The 22,331-nt window shown below is 35.4% G+C and overlaps 1 protein-coding gene across 2 annotated transcripts in view; it reads right to left on the bottom strand.

The window, feature by feature from the left end:
- Positions 1-1,577: 1,577 nt before the first annotated feature.
- The window catches only part of LOC149805440 (DNA replication complex GINS protein PSF1-like), a 36,278-nt gene continuing 15,524 nt past the window's right edge, over positions 1,578-22,331 (bottom strand). For both annotated transcript variants that reach the window (XM_089950025.1, XM_089950024.1), the window contains exons 5-7: positions 10,115-10,231; positions 8,663-8,737; positions 1,578-1,823 (exon numbers count right to left, since the gene is read on the bottom strand). In XM_089950025.1, the coding sequence (XP_089806151.1) occupies positions 1,755-1,823; positions 8,663-8,737; positions 10,115-10,231 (261 nt within the window). In that variant the 3' untranslated portion in view covers positions 1,578-1,754. The remainder of the gene's footprint in view (positions 1,824-8,662; positions 8,738-10,114; positions 10,232-22,331) is intronic.

Below are 22,331 nucleotides of genomic sequence, written 5' to 3'. Positions count from 1 at the left end.
CTTTCCTAACAGTATTATGTTCTACTTATAGCAGCTGCCCTATTTGCAAGATACATGCTGGTTTCTACTTAAACTTTTGACCTTGGTTCCTATTTATAGCAGCTGTATGGCTTAGTTAGGAGAGAACAGACTGGTTGTCTAATTTTTAATCTCTGTTTGCAGATTCTTTGTTCTAATTTAGGTATGGCACAGAACCAGTCAGTAGGTATTTGACGCTTAAAGTCTAGACAGTGCGTGTGTTAGAGCAAAAACATTTTTCAAATAATTTCAACAGAGGGATTAGAAGATGAAAAACCGATTCAAAGATGAATGCATGAATTACACAATACAGTGTTCCATTCTAGAGCAGCTTCATGTCCATTGCAGGATGTGTGTAAAGGATTTTAATATATTGGCCATTGTGGTAAAACAAAGAAACATTGAATTAGCTCGCTGTACTATCTCCAATACTAAGGTAATTTATTTTACAGCAAAAATAAATGAGATACAAATTTTATAAATGCAGAGGCGTTATTTACAGAGTTCTTAATATAACACAAACTACCCCTAGCAGCAGAATACTACATTGGTCTTTTGTTCAAAGGGAGGTTTCCTGATTCCAAAGTTCTGATTGCATTAAATATGCATGTGCAAGAACAAAATCATCAAATATTGTTAGGTGTTCAGCAGAAGATAATTCACTTAAAATTGCAGAATCCATGAAAATTCAAAAAGGAGTTGCATTCTATATTTTGAAAAATGTCTCCATCAGCGTACACATCAGGTTGTCCCTGTCATATGATGCACCTTGTGGAAGGAAAGGCTGCCGATAAGTTAGAAGGAAAACTCCTTAAGTATCAAGATTGCATTCTACCTGACGATGTACATCATGCAGACATGGTTTATGTGCAATGGCACCTTATTTCCCACATAAAAGATCCAATAACTGGAAGATATAAATTTCCTCTTCTTTGTCACTGGTTTTTTACCATTCTAATGCTGACTATGAGAAAGTTCAGTATTGTTAAAAAAAAATATGAATTGAGATCCAGGCTCTGTAACCCAACACTCTCTACTGGTGTGCAAAACATTCATAATCTCAGCTGGTACAAAGTGTTTTGAAATGCAATATTAGAGTCTTTTGCTTTTTAAAGCTCAAAGTGCTATATATGAAAACTTGAAGCAGTAATTTATGTTAAAAGACCAGAGGGTAAATAAATAATTTTGTATGTGGATTACTCTTTTTCTGCTCAAACTTTTTCCTCACCAGGGGTTGGCATGTATGTAGTACACTTTTGCCAGCCATTCTTGCCAGCCTCAACCTACAACGTTTAATATAATCTCCCTTTGATCGGGTACCTGGGTAACTGACCATTAGTGTTGACTGGTACATGATGTTTACGATGTTTACAAAGAATTTCAGTTCTACTCACAACAACATATTCTTATAGACTTGGACAATTAATAATGAATTATCAATGAAATGCCTACATTGGAATTTATATTCTAAAAAAACGTTGCCCCAAGTTCTTCCATTGTTTTGAATACAGCTAATATCACAAAAGCACACAATGTCTGCTAATGGAGTGAAAATTCCATAGGGTACAGAATATTTATTTACAAATCATATCCATACTGTCCAATATCATGAACATAATCGATTTTATATGTTAGGAGTCCATATGTACATTTCCATGTCCAGATGCTTACATTAACAAATTATAAATTATAACTGGAGGTTGACATTAAATTATGTCTACAAAAGACTTGTATGGTTAATGTACAATGTGTTCCAGAATTCCTTGGCGTATCAAATGCTCACATTCGGATCGCAGAAGGAAATGCTGAAATAAAAACAATATTGCATAATGTTAATATTCTTCTGTTAAGTATAGGGTTTTTAGTCGCACATTACTGACCCTACACTGTAACAAATTAATTTACTTGCATTTATCTGGCAATGAAGATTTATATCAAAAGACAGGATATTGTCAATAATGTTTGTAATTGATGTATTTGGCTTAAAGGTACATCAGCACTGTAATGGCCATAGTAGTAGTACAATCCTTCCAATACAATGTTTAATTCTCAAAACAAACCACTTAAACAAAGTTAAGACCTCGGTAGTAACCAGGGCAAAAAAGGTTGCTTTCATTAGTAACCTCATGTAATATGCAAGAGGGTGCATCAGACTTCATCAGACCTATTCTACATGGTCCCACTTCCCCTGTCCAAAATCTGTCACTAAAATCTGTTAGATTCTGATAATACAAAATAATACTTCTGCATGCTTGGCAGATAACTAGTAAACATTTACTCTACAAATAACAAGATATTCCAAGAAATCACAGGCATTGTCTGACCCCACCCCCAGCCTGACACATTTCAAATGATCTTGACCTAGTACAAGGGTTGGGTCATGGGGGGGGGGGGGGCGGCAATAAATGATTATGAAAGGACAGGGCTTCCACTTATACAGTTAAAGCAAAGCAGTGGAACCATCTCCTTTACTAAGAGTTATAATTATACAAAAGAACTTGTAACCCAAGATTGTCAAATGACCTCAACCATGCATGAGGGGTTATATATATATATATATATATATATATATATATATATATATATATAAAAGAAAGAGCTTATGTTTCTATTGTACAAGTATGGCAGCTATATCCCTTCCAAGGTTCAGGATCAAAGACCATATACAAAACTTAACCAAGATTTTCATTTGACCTTGACATTGCTCCAAGGCCAAAGGGCAGACCTGAGCACATGGAGTTGCAAGAGCAATGCTTAATGATTCTACTGTCCAACTACTACAGCAGTCGCTCTTGTTCAAGACTGGAAAACTTCAACTGAGAAGTTAAATTTTTTTTGTTTCAACTGGGTTTAATATCATGTCGGCACAAAATAACCCCCCAAAACACTGGCAATATGGTGCCCCATTAAAAGGTAAGTTCTTAACATAGAAAGAAATAAAAAGAAAACTACAATTTTATGAGAATAAGCCCTGCCAATTCAATATAAACATCTAGCGAAGCATGAATAATTATGCCAAAATTGGAAAAGGTTTATGTATATATAACAAAATGCGAGGCTTGTCTGGAGTGATACTGGTGAGAAGATATGAAGATGCGTGGCCAATTCTTGCTGAAAGTTATGATGAGCTTACAAAAAAAGCTATAATCAATGCTGATGCTACGGAACCACAATAACTCAGTGGTTAAGGCATTCAACTTGTTTCCAGACAGGTGCAGGTTCGAATCCCACTATCAAATTAGATCAGCTGCCATGTGTCCCTTGGAAAAGGCACTTGACTTGCATTGTCATAATATAACCATAGAAATGCTGCAAAACACTAAAGTTGACATTGTTCTTCAAAGGCCAGAATTAGCAAACCCCATGCTAAAGCAGGCAAGACAATTAACCTTGCCATTGATTTGTTTAGTTTATTCTCAAAACTTGTTATTAAAAAGAAAGAACATTCATTCTTTAATTTAATGTATTAATTAATGGTTTTACCCCCAAACAGAGGTATACTTTTTAGTGTTGAGGCAATTAATAATAAAAAAATGGTTGGAAAATCAAGAACAAAGTATTTGATCCTTGATCATGATTGATTAAAGTTTAACGTAAACAAATGTAGACTGGAATGGGGCAAACTAATTTTAATTATGTAATACTAGCTAGCTATCATTGCATTTGTATTGCTTTTCTTGGTGTTAGTCCCCAGTCCAGGGTAAACATTCCCTCCGCCAATTATTAATTATAGGTCTGAAACAAAGAACTACACATTCTTAGTCTGATTCATAACTTATTTCTGTTATCTGGAGTATCATCCTTTTTTGACTTGGACTGAGACTTGATGACATCAGAGAAAAAAGGAAACAGCTGTGCAGTAATAGCAGTGAAGAATTACTTAATTAAAAATAGTTTTTCCTTCTAAAAACTATATTTTAATAACAGTAATGCAGTTTTTAGAATCACTGTGATGCCGAATTCACCAGCTCAGTGGAAGGTATGCAAACTGTCAAAGTGAAGCTATTATCTGCTGTCTAAGGGTACTTTGCTACAGGCTGGAAGATGGCTTGATACAAATGAACTTAATACATGGTGCAATACTGACTGAAGTTAGAACAAAGAGAAGGTGGAATGAGACTATTAGAAGGCAACTTTCATGACATCATCAAGGGAAGAATGATTAAGAAAAACCCAAGATGCAGCAATGGTCCTAACCTTATGGGCTTTGATTCTTATGAGAGATCATTAAGTTCTTTTGATAGAATGACAAAACTCAAGAAGGTAGCTGCTGAAATAGCTTTGCAATGAGAAAGAGATGGTTTAGGTAATTTCTTTTCTTTTATGATTCAGCCAAAATTTAATGTAAGGCTCTAACCAGACAAAGGAGCATATATTGATCATCTGCACAACACGTGTCAGAGGCTGGAAATTTAAACAGGATAAAGGGCTATCAAAAGGCAGCTGATTCTTGAACAGAAACCCAGATCAGTAAAGAGAAATTTAATGGTAAAGACAAATGAACTGCAGACAATCCTTCTCTACTGATAAGGCGTGAATTTCATTCCTTATCGTCAATGATGCCAGGGAGAGAATGAAGACTCTTAAGGGTCAGATTCTCAAAAAAAATGTTTTGTAAGGAATTTGAGATAACAGCCACAGAACATATGGAAAGTTCCACATAGGTGACACCATTCTCTATTATCTATTCACTTTTGCAAGATGAATGTCTGACGCTATTTTGGAGCCAGCAGAAAAATTCCAATAATATTGGAGAGTCCTGTCGTATTACCCATAAAGATAGATACAGGCAGTCATTGTTCTCATAGAGAAAGAAAATAAAATCTGAAATTCTAGTTAAAGGGGGATAGACATGATAACACAGTTTCTGCTGCACCAATTACCGAATATTCTCCACCTGTCATTGTAAACCTTGGATAAGATTGACTCCTGACCTGGGTGATACAGTTCACAACCTTGCATGAAAACCTATATTGACTGATAGATTGCTTGATATGAACCAGGTGAGATTCTGTGTAAGAGTGACTGCTTTAACAGCCAATCACTCCTCAGCAGTAATTCCCTGTAGTTGTCTACCAAAAGATTTAGGATGGCACTAAATCAAGGTCATCAAGAAGAGCTGTGATGTAAAGGTCCTGACTCTAAAAAACTTGAGGAATCATTTTGAAATGTTGGAAGGGGTTAGTGGTAGATAAAATCCCAATTTAGAATGAAGGCATCCACCACCTATGCCCTCTTGATTTGTAACTGGAGAGGCATCATGAGAAAAAACTTTGTACCATCTTGTATCAAAGTCTACAAAAGACTTCCCTTGCAGGTAAAAAAGGACATCTGCCACCAACTAGTAAACTAACCATTCTGTAAAGACCACCTACAAGTTGTCTGCCAGATATTTATCTTGCCAGGAATGTGGCAGACTCAGAGAGTGATCTCTGAAGAGACGATCCAAATGATGGAGAATCCAGATTTCCTAGCAAAAAAGAAAGGACATGTGTACCCCAATGACATGAAGACCTGATGTAGGAGTCTCTATTGCAGATTCTCGATGTGAAATCATGTCAACTTGAACGAGAAGAGAGTTGCAGTTCCCCTGCATCAAGAAGGCAGAACTTGCTACCAGGTGTTGGCGAGTTCCTTACACTGGGATGTTCCAAGGATCCCTCACACACAGAAGCTGCCAACTTTTTCCCCAAGGAAGTGTCAATGAACCCATCATTGCAGGAGCAGGCAATTCCCAAACCCCAAAATGAGTTACAGACCCCTCCCTTATGGAAGCTGACAAATTCCTGATCTGGGAAGTGCCCCAGACACCTCCTGGAAACATAGGGTAAAGGAAAGAGAAAGCAGATCCCTTTCTCCTGTTCTTATGGACAAGGCAGTTTTCAGTCTTAAACCTTGTCAGACCAGAAGGCATAAAAAGGATATCTGTCCATGCATGTACATGAATTGCATGCCAAATGGATGAGTTGTGTGTCCCAATCAGCCCTTTTATGGTTGCATATATTGACATCTGGAGGCGTATTGAAAGACTGAAGGAAGAACAAGAAATGAGGGGAAAATGAATAAGTAGCACCACTTTGCTAGTGTGGAACTAAAATCCCTCAAATTTAATGAAAGGGATACAAATAAACTAAATTTACACTTTGCTAGTGTGGAACTAAAATCCCTCAAATTTAATGAAAGGGACTCAAATAAACTAAATTTACACTTTGCTAGTGTGGAACTAAAATCCCTCAAATTTAATGAAAGGGATACAAATAAACTAAATTTACACTTTGCTAGTGTGGAACTAAAATCCCTCAAATTTAATGAAAGGGACTCAAATAAACTAAATTTACACTTTGCTAGTGTGGAACTAAAATCCCTCAAATTTAATGAAAGGGACTCAAATAAACTAAATTTACACTTTGCTAGTGTGGAACTAAAATCCCTCAAATTTAATGAAAGGGACTCAAATAAACTAAATTTACACTTTGCTAGTGTGGAACTAAAATCCCTCAAATTTAATGAAAGGGACACAAATAAAATAAATTTACACTTTGCTAGTGTGGAACTAAAATCCCTCAAATTTAATGAAAGGGACTCAAATAAACTAAATTTACACTTTGCTAGTGTGGAACTAAAATCCCTCAAATTTAATGAAAGGGACACAAATAAACTAAATTTACACTTTGCTAGTGTGGAACTAAAATCCCTCAAATTTAATGAAAGGGACTCAAATAAACTAAATTTACACTTTGCTAGTGTGGAACTAAAATCCCTCAAATTTAATGAAAGGGACTCAAATAAACTAAATTTACACTTTGCTAGTGTGGAACTAAAATCCCTCAAATTTAATGGAAGGGACACAAATAAACTAAATTTACACTTTGCTAGTGTGGAACTAAAATCCCTCAAATTTAATGAAAGGGACTCAAATAAACTAAATTTACACTTTGCTAGTGTGGAACTAAAATCCCTCAAATTTAATGAAAGGGACACAAATAAACTAAATTTACACAAGAACTGGGGTGAAAATATAAATTATAACACAACAAAGTCAACAAATTAACAGTAGATATGCCAAAAGAATAGACAGATGAATAGAAACATTGACTTCCCAGAGGCATGTGAGAACTATACATTATCCAAGGAAAGGAAGGCCAATAATATTCCAAATAGACAAAGGAATCAGAATGGGATTATGTTACATTTTGTTCTGGACCACCAGTTACCAATTAGAAAAGGGAATATTCATTAGAAATTAGTGCTGTGAAATAAGATTGTAATGCAACAAAAGCTATTAAAATTTGTTCACCTATTGTAAAGTTAAATATATCAATCAAAGCTTCCAATTAAAACAGCTTTTTGGTATTTAGTACAGATTCAACAACCTGGCACATGAAAAAACAGATTAGGAAAGGGTTCAACTTTCACAGATACAAAATATTTCCAAAAGATACAAGATGAGTCCCTTCAAGGAACTAAATCTCTTGTCTTAAAAGAATTTACAGGAATTCATGAGAAGACAGCTCTTTCTTTTAACTGCTTCTTTGAAACCATCTCTGATATTCTTGAGTGATCAAATTTTCAAATAAGCCACTAGCAGCCATATCTGATATAAGATTGGCACCAGTTTCGTTCTGGACAAACTAGACATTAGAAGACTAGGTGAAAACACCATGTTCATATAAGTATCCATTCAGGAGATATTGACAAGATTTTCAATATGATCATTGTGAAAGTCATATCTAAAGTCAATTCAGCACCATTTTCATTCAGGTCCAACTTGATATCATAAGTAGTCATCTGGTGTAAACTTCAATATGACTTTCCATTTTGGAGAAATAGAAAGTTTTTCAAGATGGCTGCCATGGTAGCCATATTGAATGTCAGATTAGCACCACTTTCATTCTCTATCAACTAGACATCATCAAGTCTTCTGATGAAACCCAATGTTCATATGACTTTCCATCAAGGGAAAGTAATGATTTTCAAGAAGGCTTCTGTGTTGAACATTTCTGATAACAGATAAGTTCAATTTTTGTTTACGAGCAACTAGACCAGCGAAAACCCATGTTGATATGATTTTTCTCTCAGAATGTGTAGCAATAAAAGAATTTCAAGATGGCTGCTGTGGTGGCCATATTATATCTCTGATCAATATCAGTTTTACCTGTAATCCCCTTTCTGAATAGTCTATATCACGAATTTTATTTCCCTTGCACTGTGTTGATTTGTCATTGTTGTTGCATGGGTTTTAACGCCATTTTCAGCACATAATAGGCTATATATGGCAGCCAATATATTTGGTGGAGGAAGAACCCAGGAGGACCCACTGACTCTAGAACTACAGGCAAGATTTCTCACATAATTGCTTTGGATGAACCAAGGCTCTAACCCACAAGGACAGAGGTGAAATGTCAGTGATCTATTAAAACGAGTGCCTCATACTACTCAGCGAATCAAGAGATAGCAAACAGGTTACTGTAAAAATAATAAAAACAATTGTTTAAACTGGGTATAAAAAACTATTTCAAAGCAACAATGAATGTCATTAATATTCACAGATCTTGCGCATAAAACCTTCTTAGCTAAAACATTGTCACAAGACTTTACAGTGGGAGAAGAAATGGAGACAGAATATATTAATGAATATCCTCACCTGACTGTTTTTCTTCAGTACTATAATATTCCCATCCTGGGTTTCAAATTCACCATGATCAACCAAGCACCTCACCTATGAAATATATAATGACAAGGTAACAAGACGCAGAGTTCCTCAATGGACTAATGCTCTACAGACTGAAAAGAATTTGCAGGCATTCATTGGATTCCTGTTTCTTTACTCCTTTTATTAAGTTTAACTGCTAAGTAGATGCTAATTTTGAGATATTGTAATTTTGCATGAAAAGTTATCTCCCTTAGCTGGCTGCCAAGCATCATTCATGTTAGGTAGTCCGGTTGCCCAGCTGTTCATATTAAATGTTGCAGTGTTAATTTTCCCATCAAACAGAATTCTATGTGGTTCCAACAGCCCCAGAAAGTTGTTTTTAAAAGACATCCAAATATTTTCCCTAAGTAGCTTAAAACAAAATAAAACATGTAAACAAGAAACTTCGGTCAAACTGCAGAAAGATACTACAAAGTCACTACAAAATCTTACATAAATTTCATCTCTCTCTCTCTCTTCCTCTCACAAACACATACAGTGACACTAATGTAATATTTAAAAATGGAATAAATTTTAAAAGGGTTTGATCCTAACAATCACCATTGGAATGAGTGACTGATGTTATCTCAGTTCAACCAAAGTAAAAATCACTGTACACCCTAGTTGCTATAAAGAGGAACAGCCTAACTACAAAATGTATACCAAGGTCTGTCATCACATGATGCACTGGCATTATTATCTTGGATGTCTACATCGATCATAGTCATACAATGTAAGATGTTGACCTTGATACGTATGACAGCAAAGGTATGGTGGGGTCTAATCCTACTGCATCAGAAACAGCACTGTTTAGTTGTATTCCAAGTGCGGTCTGCTATTTTAGTAAGTTAAAGAGCGATGGTTGCAGAGGAATACCAAGTCAGTTAACTAAGCATGTATTTTCTTCAGAAAAACTGAGACATATTATCACATTCAACTGATCAGACATTCAATCTGTTAAAGTAGCTCAACTGTTAGTTCAACCAAGCTTGGCATTCCTCAGCTACAAACGTTCTTCAACAAATATGAAATGGCAGACAAAAGAGCTTTAAAAAAAGCAACAACTTGTTGTGTTCTGATTTACCTCTTAAGGAATAAAGGCAACAGAGTAAGTAGTGTGAATAAAGTGATTAAACTCTAAGCTGTAGAATACCCAATCAGAATTTAGCTTGCAACACACAGAGGAACTAATGAAGTAATTCACCGGTCGACAATGCAACAGTGTCCGACAGTAAAACAGGTAATCATTATATTTCTAGGAAATAATGTGTACAAGATTCATGAAATTTGCAATGAATACTGCATTTTTGTATGATTATGCCCACACAGATTAAAAGTGGGAAGTCCACAATCGTACTTCCTAGATGCAGCCCTGTATCCACAAATAAAAGTGAACTGACTAACCTCAACATAAAGTGTTTTAGGAGGCTTCATGTCTTGGGTAAGATCCAGACCTCCACAACCACCTATAGACCTCATGTAATTAGCTAGAAGCTTGTTGTACCTCCCAAACCATTGTACCTGTAAATAATGAACACTTAAATATTATACTAAGAACTACTGTCTTTTGACAAACATACACACACCAAAAGAGAAACACATGCCTGCGTGTCAAGTCTATGATTGAAGCATATGTGGCCTTGACCACATGGTCATATGGTGGAGAGTGCATATCACAGAATATATTTCTTGGCTTCATAATGATTCATGATCAATATGAACAAAATCCATCAAGGCTGTTTAGGAAATGTAAGCAAACGTAGTAAAAATGATCAACCAAACCTTTATTGCAAATTATGTATGGCCAACTTTTACCCAAAAACTTAAGAACAATCACACAAGTTGCAAAATGAATTGTGTTTCCTTCATAATGACTCATCTAAAGCACTGACAAAACCAAGGGGCATAATAAATCAAATGAAAAAACCTTACCTGTTGATGCTGCTAATGCTGGAAAAGTGATGTTATGTCTTGCTTTCAACTGTGGACTCATAAGAAACCAGGAGTCTGCATCATGGCAGCCTTATTCATACTTTTCAGCTTCCACTATCCCAAAGCATAATGCAAATCTTCTATGACTATGTCCAAGGTCAAAAAGGAGAGCAAGTGTTGCAGAATCAAATGTCTTAGGTTCATAATGACTTATGCCAAGTATGACAAGAATCCATCTTCATAACAATGTACGCCAAGTATGACCAGAATCTATCTTCATAATGATTTGTCAAGTATAACAACTGATCTTCATAATGACTTATGCCAAGCACAATGATTATCTTCATAATGATTTATGCCAAGAATCTATCTTCATTGAGATTTATGCCAAGTATGCCAAGAATCTATCTGCATAATGATTTATGCCAAATATGACAAGAATCTATCTGCATAATGATTTATGCCAAGTATGACAAGAATCTATCTTCATAATGATTTATGCCAAGAATCTATCTTCATGGAGATTTATGCCAAGTATGACAGGAATCTATCTGCATAATGATTTATGCCAAATATGACAGGAATCTATCTGCATAATGATTTATGCCAAGTATGACAAGAATCTATCTTCATAATGATGTATGCCAAATATAACAAGAATCTATCTTCAAAATGATATATGTCAAGTGTGACAAGGATCAAACTTCATAATGATTTATGCCAAATATGACAAGAATCTATCTTCATTGTGATTTATGCCAAGTATGATAAGAATCTATCTTCATAATTATGTATGCCAAATATGACAGGAATCTAACTTCGTAATACTTTGTCAAGTATAACAACAATTGATCTTCATAATGATTTGTGCCAAGTATGTCAAGAATCCATCTTCATAATGATTTATGCCAAGCACGATGATAATCTATCTTCGTAATGATTTATGCCAAATATGACAAGAATCTATCTGCATAATGATTTATGCCAAATATGACAAGAATCTATCTGCATAATGACATATGCCAAATATAAAAAGAATCTATCTTCATAATGATGTATGTCAAGTGTGACAAGGATCTAACTTCATGATGATTTATGCCAAGAATCTATCCTCATTGTGATTTATGCCAAGCATGATAAGAATCTATCTGCATAATGATTTATGCTAAATATGACAAGAATCTAACTTCATAATGATTTGTCAAGTATAACAATTGATCTTCATAATGATTTATGCCAAGTATGTCAAGAATCCATCTTCACAATGATTTATGCCAAGCACAATGATAATGTATCTTCATAATGATTTATGCCAAATATGACAAGAATCTATCTTCACAGTGATTTATGCCAGGTATGACAAGAATCTATCTGTATGATTTATGCCAAATATGACAAGGATCTAACTTCATGATTTATGCCAAATATGACAAGAATCTATCTTCATGGTGATTTTTGCCAAGTATGATAAGAATCTATCTGCATAATGATGTATAACCAAGTCTGACAAGAATCTATCTTCATGGTGATTTATGCCAAGTCTGACAAGAATCTATCTGCATAATGATGTATGCCAAGTATAACAAGAATCTATCTTCATAATGATGTATATCAAGTGTGACAAGAACCTAACTTCATAATGATTTATGCCAAATATGACAACAATCTATCTTCATTGTGATTTATGCCAAATATGACAAGAATCTACCTGCATAATGATTTATGCCAAATATGACAAGAATCTATTTTCATAATGATTTATGTCAAGTGTTACAAGAATCTAACTTCATGATTTATGTGAAGTATGTTAAATATCTATCAAGGGGCTTAGAAATAGACAAATTTTAACCAAATCTTAACTGCAGATGCTGCAGGTGACAGTAGACTGACTGGTCTGTCTCACATTCTCACTAATGTGGGCTCAACAAAAACTCTTAACCTGCAGCAAAGGAACACTATTTACTTGCTTGTCTCACCTACTCCCCACCTCCATATATACAAATATAAGCCAGTGTCTCCCCCACCTCAAGGCACATTTCTACGTATCACCTCCAGTTTTTTCATGAAGTCTGAAGCAACTTAAAAGGTGTATGAGAACTTGCATAACATTAAGCACTTCCACTTTCTTTGAAACGTGGGATAACAACTAATCAACCAATTCAAACTACAATGACATAAGATGAGGAACACTATAGTCCTCACTATTATTAGCTTACATGTGAAAATTTCACACATAACATGAGGAAAAAATTAGATACATCAACTTGCCATTCATAAATAAAATCTACCAGTCCATGCTTCTAATAAAATTTCAAGAGCTAAAATGTAATATATGCATTTATTAGTTATTAATTATGGTAAAACACTTAAGTATATAAAATAATCATATTTTTCTTTGGAATGTTCAAAAACAAAGCTTTTTCAGGCTAACAAATCTGAAATCTGCTCACTGGAAATATTGTGATGAATTTTTATATTGCTATTAATGTGAGAAGAGATTTCTGATTTTAATTGTCTCACATTAAAAATAAAACTTAGGAGTTAGTGTTTCAATTTCTAAAAAGCACTTATTATTTCCATGAAAATTTAATATGTTATTGCCACATGATGTCAATTACAGAAAAGAAAGTGAATATACATATGGACTGATGGTTGTGGACATATCAATGGATGGACATGTACGTATGTATAGACTGATGGTTGTGAATAGACTAATGGACAGACGTGTATATTTTTGAGGCATGTGGCAAGGATGGTCCTGGCTTTTAAAAAGTTGTCACCAAAAAATTGCCAACCTCAATATTTTGTTGCCAATGTTTAAAAAGTGTCACCAGAACAAGTAGTGAATATTTTTCCAAGTCATGTAATAGGCAATGAAAATTGAAAAAAGATGGGATAGTTCTTGCTTTATTGACAACAAGCAATACAGCCATAATATTACAAAATAAATCATTACATGACTTTTCTGCACTACTTCCATGGTCTTTGCATCCCGCAACACCGTTAGTACATAGGTATGACTGTTGTCACCTGAAATAATTGCATTATCAAATGTAAAATATCTACTTTCCTGACAGCTACAGTCTCTCTATAACTCAATTTTTTTAATAGAAACATCAGGTGTTAAGCAAGTCTATATTATTTGCATTATACCTCTCCCTCGATAACTCGCGCACAACAGGGTCCACAAACATAGACCGCACTATAAGCGAGGCGCGGGTTACTAAGGGACATAAATTAAATTGGAAAAAATCACTCTGACACTGAGAAAACCGCGGGGGGAGCTGCGTTAGGGAACTGACTGAATCCTCATTTTACAATCATATTGATAATAATTTTTAATAATGGGCTTTTTCTAATGAAGTTGTTCGTTATTCTGTTTAAATAACATTTATTTTCAAAATGCCCAACATATGAAAGATCGCATATTATGTCACTGCTTTTTGTTTTCTTGTTGAGTCTGGTTCCCGTAGTGGTGTTTAATATTATCCTGCTACATCAGGAGTCCCCAGGGCAGGGAACTAGACTAACTGTTGATAACTGCCAAACAAGATTCCTTTTTTTCAAAACCACGCAACATTTATTTCGTGTGAGAATGGTCTGCATCGAAATTCAATTTTTCTATGTTCAGTTAGTACAATATTGATGTCGTGATTTCATTGGAAGTAATAATGAAACTTTTTATCATCCTTGAGGAAATCTCTAAGCGCCAGTTCAAGAATTCTCAGAAACTCGCTTGCTCACAATGGAACGTATCTGTGAAATCAAGCTCTATATTTTACAAAGTATTCATTTCGCTTTGCTGCCTTGTTATCTTTGATCACAGTTATGAAAGAGTCGGTTAATTTAAGGAAGTTTATGTAACATACACAATAACTGCAAATGCTTCCAGAAGTCAGTTATCAAAACACAGTCGGCACTTAATTAGGTTTTCAGAGAAACGCTCGCAGACATAGCTGTTACGGTAGATTGACGCATTTCACATTTAACTTGAAGAGAACACATTGCATTTATGATGATTACACTTAAAAGGAACTAAAAGATAAGAACTAGAACACAAATTTCAATTGATAAAAAAATTATTCAATTTGTATTTATTAAAGTACTGCCTCCACTCGGCGTAAGTGACATTTTCATTGATCAAAATTTCCTTATATATCATTAATTGCAGTGTACTAGGAATGTCGTTTGGAAAGAAAATGTAAAAAACTTTATGATCTATTTTTAAATTTGATATTTTATAGTGTTGATTAAAATTTCCAGGTCCTATCTACCATTTTCGACGATAAAATGAGTGATACATCATAGTTTCCATTAACAATTTTGATCGTGATTTTCTTCAAGTTCAACACATAGGGATCAATTTTTGGGGTATTTTTTGGTTTTAAAAAATGGGATCCACGCCTGTCCCCGCGTTATAAGTGGGTTCACAAGTTATCAGGGCGCGAGTTATCAAGGGAGTGGTGTATTTTCCAAACAATAGTTTTGTAAGGAACTTTAGTTAATGGCATTTTAATACTAAAACCCTATGATCGTACTTTGCAATGTAAGATAAGTCACATATCATGCTACCTTTGATTTCATACATTCAGGAATTAAATCCCCCCCCCCACACTTTATGGCTAGCCTCACAAAGTACATCTCCGTCAGCCAGGAGTTCAGAAATTATTTTTGCAGCGCTTTACATGCTTTGCTAGTAGTGAATTGCTTCCTAAATCCCAACTAGGATCTCCATTCCCACCAATGAAACTTAAGTTAACACCTGCCATTAATGTACTGTACAGTAGTCCCCCTCTTGAACAGCCCCCCTGACCAGTGGCCACCCACTCCTTACAGCCAGAATCCGTTGGCACCGACGAGTTTGTGTTCAAAAGTACCCCTCGCGAAAGGCCACCAGGCTAACGCGACCAGCATATTAGTGCAATATAAAATTTACCCCTCACAAGCGGCCGCATTTTATCTGAATATGTATCCAGAACCAGTATTTTATTCAAAACGTGTGTTAAGTAATCCGATTTCTGTTTCCCGATGTCAGGTTTTCGTTACTGAAAGAAGTATTTGAGTAAAGTACATGTACCACTAAGGTTAATATTATATTATGTACGCCTCACGAGAAGCCAAATTTATTCCATAAAAACAGAGGACTCAAATTTTAATCCATACAAAAGGGTAAGTACATGTAATCCAATTAGCCCTACTGCTGTGTTATCATAAGATGTCCAGTTTAGTCACTCTGGTAATTGTTAAGATTACAATTATTGAACAGTAGTAACAACTGAGAAGTGGCAGTATCGATGTACAATACCCAAGTCAGCAGGAAATGGTTTGATAGCCTTTATGGCTTCCCTTAGTAAGATGTTGAGCTTGTTCACTTTGATAATTAGTGGCTATTATTACTGACAATAATTGTCAAAATTACGAATCCTAATGGCCACAAGGTCAAATCTGCATGATGTTAATGGTACATATCGAAGCCTTTTTGGCTTCTTTCACTTAGTGTAAAGAAATGTATAAAAACAATAGGGTACCAGACTGCGACTAATGAATCATGTGACAAGATCACTTCCTTTAAAAACACACGGCAATTTGTTTAGATGCATACAAAATTGTTTTATCAGTATTGTAGTTGGCAACATGAATAACTTACCGCAAAAAGATCAACATGTTATCGAGGAAAAGAAAAATTCTCAGTTTAGAAGAGAAAGTGAAAATAATTCAACTGACGGAGGGGGGGTGTCGAGGATCCTTGCAGAAAACTAATGCCAGGAAGACTCAGATAAACAATATTGTGAAACAATTCTGCAGAAGTGGGAAGGTGAAATGGATGGAGAAAGGAAGATTGTTTGAGCCAGGAGACGTTTGTATCCTGATTTGAATGACAAGAAAAAGCAACAATTTACCGCAAGTAACGGATGGTTGCACAGATTTCAAGTGAGACAATATTAAGTGTTCTGTCCTTAGTGGAGAATCAGCTGATGTTAATAATTAAGTTGTTGAAGATTGGAACAAAAGACTAAACGACATATGATGGGGATATGACAGCAAGGATATTTTTAATTGTGACGAGACTGGTTTGTTTTTTTAGACTGTTACCAACAAAGTGACAGATGATGTGATCTGTAACATAATTATAAAGACAGTTTTAAAACTATATCAATGGTTATTCATATCATTCTTTTGAAAATGATGACACAGTTTATTTTACATTTATTTCACAACATGCATGTGATTTTTTTAAATGAAAATATTAAATGTTTTAGAATTAAATGTACTTGTGACTTTCTTCATATGTATTTACTATTCACATTCGTCATCCCCCTCTAGAAAGGCCACCCTCATTATAAGGCCACTTCCCTGATGCATTAGGGGTGGCCTTATAAGAGGGGGACTATTGTATATACAAGCATTAACTACCATCATTAAATTAAAAGAAGGAATGAATAAACATATCACAGAGCATATGTGCCCTCCCAAACCTCATTTCGAATAAATATGTTATTTAGTAAGCACTGTTATATGCATATATGAATTAACAATAAGGAAATAAGGTGGTATATAAAATAGGGAAATAGTTATCACATGTATCGTAGCTTGAGGAACCATTTGAACCATTAACATAAATTCACACCCATTTAAGGCATTGTTTGTTCTAACAAAAAAGGCATTGTTTATTTGTCAATCAATTGCATGTGCTTTCACTCCTGTAGAACAGGTGGTTTCTTTGATGTATGTCGAAGATGCTTGAGTCTAACCTTTAGCTATTGTGCAGTTTGGGCACAGCTGACCAGAATATGAAATGGGGGCACGTTGGGAGGGGGAATAACACACTCCAGGGAGAAACGTTGTGTCCTTCGAGAATTTCATGTGTATTGGACCTGAAAAATCGGTGAATATTTATTGAACGCAATGTTAATATATGCCGCAAAAAAACTTCACGATGGTAGGTCCCAATCTGCATGTTTTCTGATTCAATCTCCCAACTTGGTTTTTGAAAAGATTTATTTTTTGCATGACACACTGGAATAACTGTAGGGTATTAACTAAATTTATTCAGTAACTATTTTAATTCTTTGGAAATCTTTCTGTACATTTGAAACTTTAACACAGAAGGGGAATTTTTTGTTGGAATGTATTTGGATTTCTTGGAACTATTGGAACTGAAAGGACTTTTCGTAAATGGAATTCATTCACCATGCTGTAAGTTATTTTAATTCTTTCACTCCTGTATTTTGAGAAATTAATTATTTTCAAATTATGCAAAACCTGTTTGTTTTGCTATTTCTTGTTGCGTAGTTTAAGTCCCTGGAGTTGTAACATGAGATTGATGGCAAAAGTAAAAGATCAATGGGCAAAATTAACATATATTACTCACCCCGCCTTGATTCATGTTTGGTGACACACTCCTTCAAAATATCATAACAGCCAGTTACAAATGAATTGAGAACTTGTACCTTGATACATATATCACAAAACATCTGCTTTAACTTTGTATCATATCTCAGCCACAGACACCCAAGTTTCCAGCTGTCGAGAAATTTTTGGGAACTTTTGACTTTGCACCTGAAGCATTACTACCATCAGTACATGTAGATGATGATGTTGGACGGTCAGGTATAACATCAGGTTCAGTGATTGTGTTGTCTGATGAATTTGCACTAAATCCAAATGCTGTTAATTTTTTTAATTTACTCTTAGGATGAGACAATAAACACACAACAGTAAACTTTCGTTTACCCATGATAAAGTTTCACTGCTGACAGTATATAATTCTGATTGCAATTTTTTCCATTTGCTTTGTATTTATACACAGCAATCAATACTTAAAAAATAATCCGTTTTCTCTGAAGTTTCAGCACAACTATTTCATCGGTACAATAAAAAAAAAAAACAACAACATAAGGATTAGCCATTGTAGCTGTTTCTGTTTGTGTCTTCAGAGGTCGGTCGACTGTAGGTATATCACAGCATACAGTACTCAGGCCAGGTGTCAACATATTAAGTGGATTATAATGTAACAATGCACTGTAAGGATGGGTTTGTCAATACCAACAAAGAATTTCTTTATGTAACAGATATATTCCAGTGGATTGTGCATCCAAGTTTGTGGCTTCCTTTCATGGTCCCTTTGAATGTCTCCACTCCAAATCCATGTACAAATTAAACAGCCAAAAAGGCTGTCGCCAAAACAATCGACAGATGGTATATTTTGTCGCCAATAAGAAAGAAAAATATTGCAATTTGTAACATTGGCACACACAATACCATGGTTCTTGTTCACTGTACTCTTGCATGGGTAATTTCCATCGGTAGGAATTACAAACATTCCAGAGTAATCTTGCAACAGATTTTTAATTCTATTAACAGCATGTTTTCGTTTTACATGACAAAATAATCTAAACAAATTATTACTTTTTAAAAAAATACAATATAGTTGTATTTTCAGAAAACAATTTAATTATTTATGATACTTTAAGCACACGTTTGACATGCATGACATTTGCCAACATGGTGGCCAGAGATGTAAATGATATTCATTTCAACTCCAAAATTTTGGACAAAAATTCTGATTAAAACCAAAATAAATGTCTTTTTTAAGTTATTTTCTAGTGAATGTTAATGTGTTAAAGACATCTATTCCTTTGTAAGACTGTAAATCATTCCAAGATTTTAAAAAGAGCAGTTTTCTGTTTAAATATTATGTAATTTCTCAAGTCCACTAAATATTTTATAATTTGCTGAATCAGTGTATTTTATGTTTACTGGCCCTCTCTAATAAATACATGATAAAACCCGTTATAACGTGATGCTCAGGGACCAAAGAAAGACATTGTGATATAAGTGAGATCGCATTAACAAATTTTCTAAAAACTTCCCCATAGAAAATGTGCACTGAAATTTCAATGTCATCAGCTGTAACTAACCTCTTGATCATATAATCTGCTAGGGATACGAATAATCAGCTTTTCCAAGAGCATGTATTTAGGATGTTAAATAGAGAGGTAACACTGAATTAAAAAATGGAGTCCATGCTGCTATCACGTTATAAGCGGAATCATGTTATAATGGGTTTTAACTGTATCTTACCCTGGTGTTAGCATCCCACTTAAAATTTCCCTGCCTATTATTATCAAGGAGTCTGATACTTAGCAAATCAAACACCTGCATGACCTGATAGCCTGTGTTTTCCCCATTTCCAAGGACATCAAAACAACATTTTCAACTGAAAAGTTACTGAATGGCCAAACTCAATGGTAATATTTCTCTAATCACCTAATGACCATACATCACAAAACTCTAATTGTAAACTTGCATGGTTCTTCTCTTGTTTCACATTTGTATGATTTTTTGCCAAGCCATTTCAAGCCAAATATACACTGGACAACAAATTTTTACAAAAGTCATGTTACTGAAATAAAATTAGTCAATTCTTATCAATTTTTATGTGCTGAACACGAATATGACAGTCAAATTGCAAAATTGGCTCTAGTTTTTTTGTAATCTGCAAGAAATTAATGTTTACATAACGAAATGCATTCCAATAGTAAAAGGTCAACTGTAATAGCCTACCTATAAAAAATCAAGTCATTGACTACATCTTAGATTTCTTCGCCTGTCTCTTGTACAGCTGTTCGGGAGCATCTCTGAGGAGTGTCCAGCAGTAGTCAGCCAGCATTGTAGTGGACCATTTTCCCTGGTATCTTTGTTCCATTGTTGCGATATCTTGATGAAAACGTTCGCCGTGTTCATCACTAACAATACCACAGTTGCTAGGAAAGAAATCCAAATGGGAATGAAGGAAGTGAATCTTTAGAGACATATTGCAGCCAAGTTTCTTATACTTCATCAACATGTCTTCTACTAGTTCCTTATAGTTTTCTGCCCTAACATTTCCGACGAAGTTTGTAGAAACTAGGCGAAAAGCATTCCATGCTTGTTTTGCGTCACCTTCCAGCAAGTTGTTGAACCGGTCATCTTTGAAAAGCTCTCGAATCTGAGGACCCACAAAAACTCCCACTTTAATCTTTGCTTCGCTGAGTCGAGGGAATTTTTCATGCAGGTATCGGAATGCTGGCAAAGTCCGGTCAATGGCTTTCACGAAGTTCTTCATCAAACCTAGTTTGATGTGAAGGGGTGGTAGCAAGATTTTCTGAGCCTCAACCAGAGCTGGGTGTTGGATATTCTTCTCTCCAATGGCTACATTCTGCCTGTGAGTCCATTCCTTCCTCATGTAGTGCATTTCCCTTGCTCGGCTATCCCACTCGCATAAGAAACACATGTATTTTGTATATCCTTGCTGCAGTCCCATTAAAAGGGCAACTACCTTCAAATCACCACAGAGGTGCCAGCTGTACTTGTTATACTCAATGGAATTCAGTAGCTGCCTTAAGTTATCGTATGTCTCTTTCATGTGGACAGCATACGCTACTGGAATAGATGGAAGAATGTTTCCATTGTGCAAAAGCACAGCCTTGAGACTCAGTTTCGAAGAGTCCACAAATAGTCTCCATTCTTGTGGGTCATGAGTGATTTTTAAAGCATTCATGAGGCCCTCAATATCGGAACAGAATATCAGATTACTTTCCTTTCTGAAGAAAGGCTCCAATTGCTGGTGGCGCTTTCGATATGCAGTAATTGTGACATCTTCTTCTAGAAGATTCCATTGTTGGAGTCTTGATCCTAGCAATTCTGCCTTGTTCTTTGATAAGTCCAAATCACGAATCAGGTCATTTAGTTCTTCCTGTGTTATTCTGTGTGGGGTTGATGATGCACCACAGTGAAAATCTGGATCACTGCATGCTGATGGACCAGGAGAAGAACAGGTCGACTCACCTTTGTCTTCGTCACCATGTGGAACTGGTCTCAATGCAGACGGAATGTTTGGGTAGACTATTCTCGACTTCTTTCGCTTCGTTATTCCGCCGGAAAGAGGAGGAACCAAGCAGAAGTAACAGTCATTTAGGTGGTTGCTTGGCTCTCTCCACACCATTGGGACTGCAAACGGCATTGATGACCTTTTGCAATTCAACCACTGTGAAAGCTGTGTTGTACATGTAGCACAGCATATATGCGGAGCCCAAGGCTTGTCTTGGTCACCAACCTTGCATCCGAAGTAAAGATGATATGCCTTCTTCACTTGAGAATTGATACTTTTCTTCTGGTTGGCAAATGTCACTTCCCCACAAATATAGCAAAAATTGTCCGCGGTATTAACACACTTTCGAGGCATTACTGTTCTTTATTGTACGTAAATGGATAAAATAATAAGTTTTATGTAACAGTAGCTTGAACTGTCTCGCACAACGTCTAAAATATTTTAAATGCTGAACCTATCTGATTGGGCTTTATATAGTACACTGCTTACGTCAGCTTCAGCAGCCGCCTGGCATTAGTATAATAGGCCTACACATGTATAGTACACTGCTGACGTCAACTTACTTCAGCAGCCGCATGGCATTAGTATTGCATTGCATCAGAAAATGATGCAATCAACTGTGGATGATGTGAGCATGATGGTATTATGCAATGTTACATCATTATTCCGGATGTTGCTGCAGTCCTACTGGAGAAATTTACACAGTGAAACGTAGAAAATGAGGTATATGAATATCTTCAAAACGAGAGCCAATACAAATTTTTCACGGTTATATTCGTGTTCGGCACACCAAAATACTACAGATTAGGGCCTTTT

The sequence above is a fragment of the Sinohyriopsis cumingii genome, chromosome 2 (genome assembly GCF_028554795.1).
Source record: "Sinohyriopsis cumingii isolate HCF-2022 chromosome 2, ASM2855479v2, whole genome shotgun sequence".
Lineage (NCBI taxonomy): Eukaryota > Metazoa > Mollusca > Bivalvia > Unionida > Unionidae > Sinohyriopsis > Sinohyriopsis cumingii.
The sequence above is the reverse complement of the archived record's forward strand: the minus strand, read 5'-3'. Positions and strand labels throughout refer to the sequence as shown.